This window comes from Trachymyrmex septentrionalis, unplaced genomic scaffold (assembly GCF_001594115.1).
Source record: "Trachymyrmex septentrionalis isolate Tsep2-gDNA-1 unplaced genomic scaffold, Tsep1.0 scaffold80, whole genome shotgun sequence".
NCBI lineage: Eukaryota > Metazoa > Arthropoda > Insecta > Hymenoptera > Formicidae > Trachymyrmex > Trachymyrmex septentrionalis.
Window position 1 is genome coordinate 2,007,935 of NW_017305988.1, and position 4,570 is coordinate 2,012,504.

General features: G+C 33.0%; 1 protein-coding gene across 1 annotated transcript; it reads left to right on the forward strand.

Moving 5' to 3' along the window:
• The first annotated feature begins 507 nt into the window (after positions 1 to 507).
• On the forward strand, positions 508 to 4,570 carry LOC108754678. The gene is made up of 4 exons (XM_018497163.1): positions 508 to 767; positions 2,108 to 2,400; positions 3,687 to 3,862; positions 3,939 to 4,570. The coding sequence occupies exons 1-4, from the start codon at positions 672 to 674 to the stop codon at positions 4,229 to 4,231; spliced, it is 858 nt and encodes a 285-aa protein (XP_018352665.1). The 5' UTR covers positions 508 to 671; the 3' UTR covers positions 4,232 to 4,570.

Sequence of the window (4,570 nt, forward strand, 5' to 3'; positions counted from 1 at the left end):
TATATTCATAAATTCCAAATGTGTAGTATTATTAGTAAATTAGTATTGCACGCACATACACAGTTGCGAAAAAATATGCAATTAACCCGATTGCTTTTGGATTGATCTAATATAAATTTATGCGTCATCGCGCGTACGGTATTATTTGGAGTCATATAATAATTAGTAGTGCAAAAACATTTTATATTCTCAATATTTTGAATGGTTTTTTCAACTTTTCAATTTTATGTATTATAGAATTTCGTATGTATTTCCAATGTAGAAACACGCACCGTTTCTCATATTGATCTTGGAAATTATGATCTTAAAAATTCTCTTTTTTCATATAAAACATTGATTTTTTTTTAATGACTTAATTATCGCAGGATTTCTCTAAGAAAAAAAAAAGAAGGTTTTTTTCTTTTTGGTATATTTTCATATACCAAATTATATTTATCATATTGAAATTTTTCTGCGACGGAAATCGGTAGATTCTATCCATTATATTGGGGAAAAAATAGTAATATCCGGATCATACGGGCAGTAAGTACTAACATAGTTTTTGCCAATGATTGCGGAGAGCGGTCGGTCGAGCGTAAAGTCCGGCCGCCTTTTGACCGCTACCTTGATGCCCTTCGATGACTCGTAATGACTACCTGCACGGCATCATAGTCTATTTTCTGCACGTATAAATGTACGCAATGCACTGCCCGCACGACCGTCTTTCACAGTATACCACGACGTGTCTATTTGTGAAGTGGTTTCCGGAGGAGTGCAGATTTTTCCAGGTAAAGCTCTTTATGGAGCTCTTTATATATTCACGTGAATTTGAATTTCAAACTCTACCTTTTCCGGATTCTGTTTTTAGACATTTTTGATCGATCTATTTTCGATTGATTTGTTTAAGTACACGTCGAAGATGACACACTTTTAACAGAAAAATCGCTAAAACATTATTATTAATATTTTAGTATTTTTATAATATTAACCAATAAAAGATGAGAAACTTGATAATAATTAGGCAGGATTAATTAATAATAATGCTAATAGTAAAAAATAACTGTATAGGAAAAAAGTTAAAATTACGTTTGTGCCTATTTAAAAATACTATTTTTCTAATATATACAAATATTTACAAATAATTAAATGCCGTGAAAATATATATTTGATCAGAAGACTGTTAACATATTGTATTTCTCGAAAAAAAAATTTTGATATTCTTTCCACCACTTCCGAATTTATATCTATGAAATACATATCTTTGTTTTTTTAATATTGTTTTGTTGTTTTATTTAATAATTTACACACGTAAGGTCAAAAAATCGAAGAAGAAAATAAGTAAAATATACGTAACAGCGACATAGATGAAATTATTTTATGGATGAGATAAGAAAATAGGATAGAAGAAGTGGAATACGTGCAGAGAATATTATCAAATCAAGCAAGGATATTATCTTTTAATGAATAATATCTATTTCTTCTACATGGCTGCGTTATTAACTTTAACGTTAAATGTTACATTGGATAGATGATGCATTGGAGGCATCCGAGTGACGTTTCCGAACGCAGCCAATATCTTTTTGAATTTAATTAGTCTTGAAGTTGTGATAATATTATTCATTTGATATTTATTTATAAATAATCTCTCTTTTTAAAAAAACAAAAAAAAAATGAAATAAATAAAAGAATCTTAAACAACTTTTTAATTAAATTTAAATTTGACAAAAGTACCTCCTTATTTGGCAACATTCCAATTTTTGAAAAACAATACTTATTTTTTTATGACTTTCCTCTCTTATTCTAAACTTTCTAAATTTTGTTCATAAAAGGAAATTTACAAGTATTAATATAGCATTTGTATAAATATATAGTATCGCGAAATTTCTTTAAACTATTTCTTTAACCATTTTTACGTTTTTGCTAGAAAAAAATTGATGCAAAATTATCCACAGAATTTTGCTTGTAGCTTAACAAAAGTGTACAGTTTAGAGTTTAGATTAGGCGAATAAAATTGATTTTCAGGAAAGACATCATATAAAAAAAAAGAGAGAGAAAACGCGAACAAACTGCGTCACTAACCCACATTGATATTATTGGTCCTGAGAGACTCATATGCGTCTAAATACAGATGCACCCTCGTGCTTTCCACGTCCTCGCCTTCATGCTGACTGCAGTCGTAAGGGCCGGCTGTGACGATAAAACAAAATGGTACTCTGAGTTACGGTCCATAATCAAGAATTGCCCATCAGTGACGCAAAACAGCTCCGATCAGGATGAATTATTGGACATTTTTAGAAGATGCGTGCAGCAGAGAGCCATTGACACTTTGGATACTCTCCTCGACGATGATGTTATTACGATATTCGACGGTGTCGATCTGATACGACTTCATTCAAACGATGAAAACAATACGGAATATAAGTGAGTTGATTATTATAATCTATATCTAGTTATCCGTAAATTAAAAAGAGGAAAAGGAAGAGAGAGAGAGAGAGAGAGAGAGAGAGAGAACAAGTAGGCACAGTAGGGAAGTAGATCAAAAATAGAACTCTGTCCGATAAAAGCTCAAGGCTAAAGGTATGCGAATCAGGGAGATATTATTAAAGGAATTTTATCGAAGTTTGCTGTAGTAGATTAATATGCATTGAAGCGTGCTGTAGTAAGATTGCAATATTATATCAGAATTCGTTGAATTTCGGAAGAATGCGTTATCGCGTGCTTCAGCCTTATATTCAACTCTTTCATAATATTGGGAATATATTAGAAGAGAGAAAAATGTTTATTACGTATCTCTAATATGCTTTTGCTTGGTAAAATTGCAGATTACCACCTCACCGATTTCAATGATCTTGACAATGATGTTGTCAAGGTCATGACACTGAGTAACCTTCATCAGGTTTTAGCCGTCGCTCGTCATTCATTAAAAAGTTAATAACAAAAAAGTTTGAAAAATAATGTCTCTTTTGTACTGTATAAAATAAATCCCCCCTCGCTTCGCGTGTAAGTCGTACACCCCTAAGCAGGAGGGGGAAGTGGGGTGAGAATCGCTTCGCGTGGAAAGTTATAAAAAATATTTTAAAACAGAGAACTTTTCGTTTTCTGAAATATTAATTCAATTTAAATGAATGTATATTAGATAGTAGTTCAACATCTTAACACTCGGACCGGTAAGGCGCTTCGTATTTAAAGAACTTTTCTTGTTTTATATAATAGAAAAAAGACGTTGTTTTTTAAACTTCTGTTGTTAATAATTTTTTAATAAATAACGAGCGACAGTTAAAATTCATTGGAGGTGATTCAGAGTCATTATGTGAAGGTCATTGAAATTGGTAAGGTCGTCGGTAATATGTAGATTTACCCTTTCATGCTTTATTGAAATTACATAAGATAGAATGAATACAATGAATTAAGAAATACTGTACATTATAAAATTAATTATGCATATAAGGGTTTGGAATAACAATGTGCCGAGTGACATGAAGGAAGTATGTGCATAATTTTGCAGTTAATTGATAATGTCAATTGTACGATTAAAAATTGATTTCTTTCGAAGAGAGAGATGCAGATTGTAGTGAATTTTTGTAAAGAGGAATATTAAGTATTCACGAAGTTCATAATATATTACGTTTAATTTAACATATCGTTGTTGCAAGCCCTTTAAATAAAATTATATTTGCGATTAAAACACGCGCAGCGATTTTCGACAGAGATGATTCTGCTGATGAGTTAGAAGAGGAGGATATCAGTTGGTCGACAATCATCTGGAATCGAATGACACGCGTCCTGCGGACTCACGCTTTTAAAATTGACGTTGATCGTATATTTAATGCAGCTGCTAACAGTCCGACGTCCGCACGAAATCTGGATAATAATATCATTCAGGGTGAGTCATAACGCGGAATATAACGCACAAACAATAGAACTTAACGATAATTTAAAGTGAAATTTGCGTCCCATAGGTCGGAAACGCCGTCACCGCCGTAGGCATCACATGTTCCCGCTGATGATGATGGGTCTGCTGTTGATGGGTACGATTCTAGTGCCGATGGGTTTTCAATTCCTTGCGGTGTTGGGTGGTAAAGCCTTGATACTCGCCAAAATGGCTCTTATATTATCCAGCATACAAGGTCTGAAAAAGATAGCTACTAGTGGCGTTAATTACGGATTATATCACGTCCACGACAGAAGTCATCAGGTACTTCCCAACGAGGATCAAGAACATTATCCGTTATATATGCCTCCGCATCCTTAGTTTCTTTGCCAAGTGAAATTTTAAGTACAAGTCATTCGAGAAAGTTCCAACGCGACGCGTATTGTACTTTCGTCGATAAAATAGAGAGTAAAACAAAATAGCACAATCGGGAGTATTTCCTGAAATTGAATTATTCATGGCAGTGCTCTTGAATTTTATTAATAATCATACAACAAGAATTTTCCTTCGAGACATTTTCTCCATTACCGCACATTTACATTTTGCTGCAAGCTATTTGATCATGCAAAGCATTCTACAATATTTGATCGATGCTACGCTAATTATCATATAGCGTATAATATTGTAGAAAGGCGTGTTCGAGCGTTATCCGTCAACAAA

Bases quoted from the DNA above. Each gene is read 5' to 3' on its own strand.
- LOC108754678 (XM_018497163.1), top strand. From the start codon at position 672: ATGTACGCAATGCACTGCCCGCACGACCGTCTTTCACAGTATACCACG. The intron at 768-2,107 runs GTAAAGCTCTTT...GTCTAAATACAG, and splicing joins AGGAGTGCAGATTTTTCCAG to ATGCACCCTCGTGCTTTCCA. The intron at 2,401-3,686 runs GTGAGTTGATTA...GATTTTCGACAG, and splicing joins GAAAACAATACGGAATATAA to AGATGATTCTGCTGATGAGT.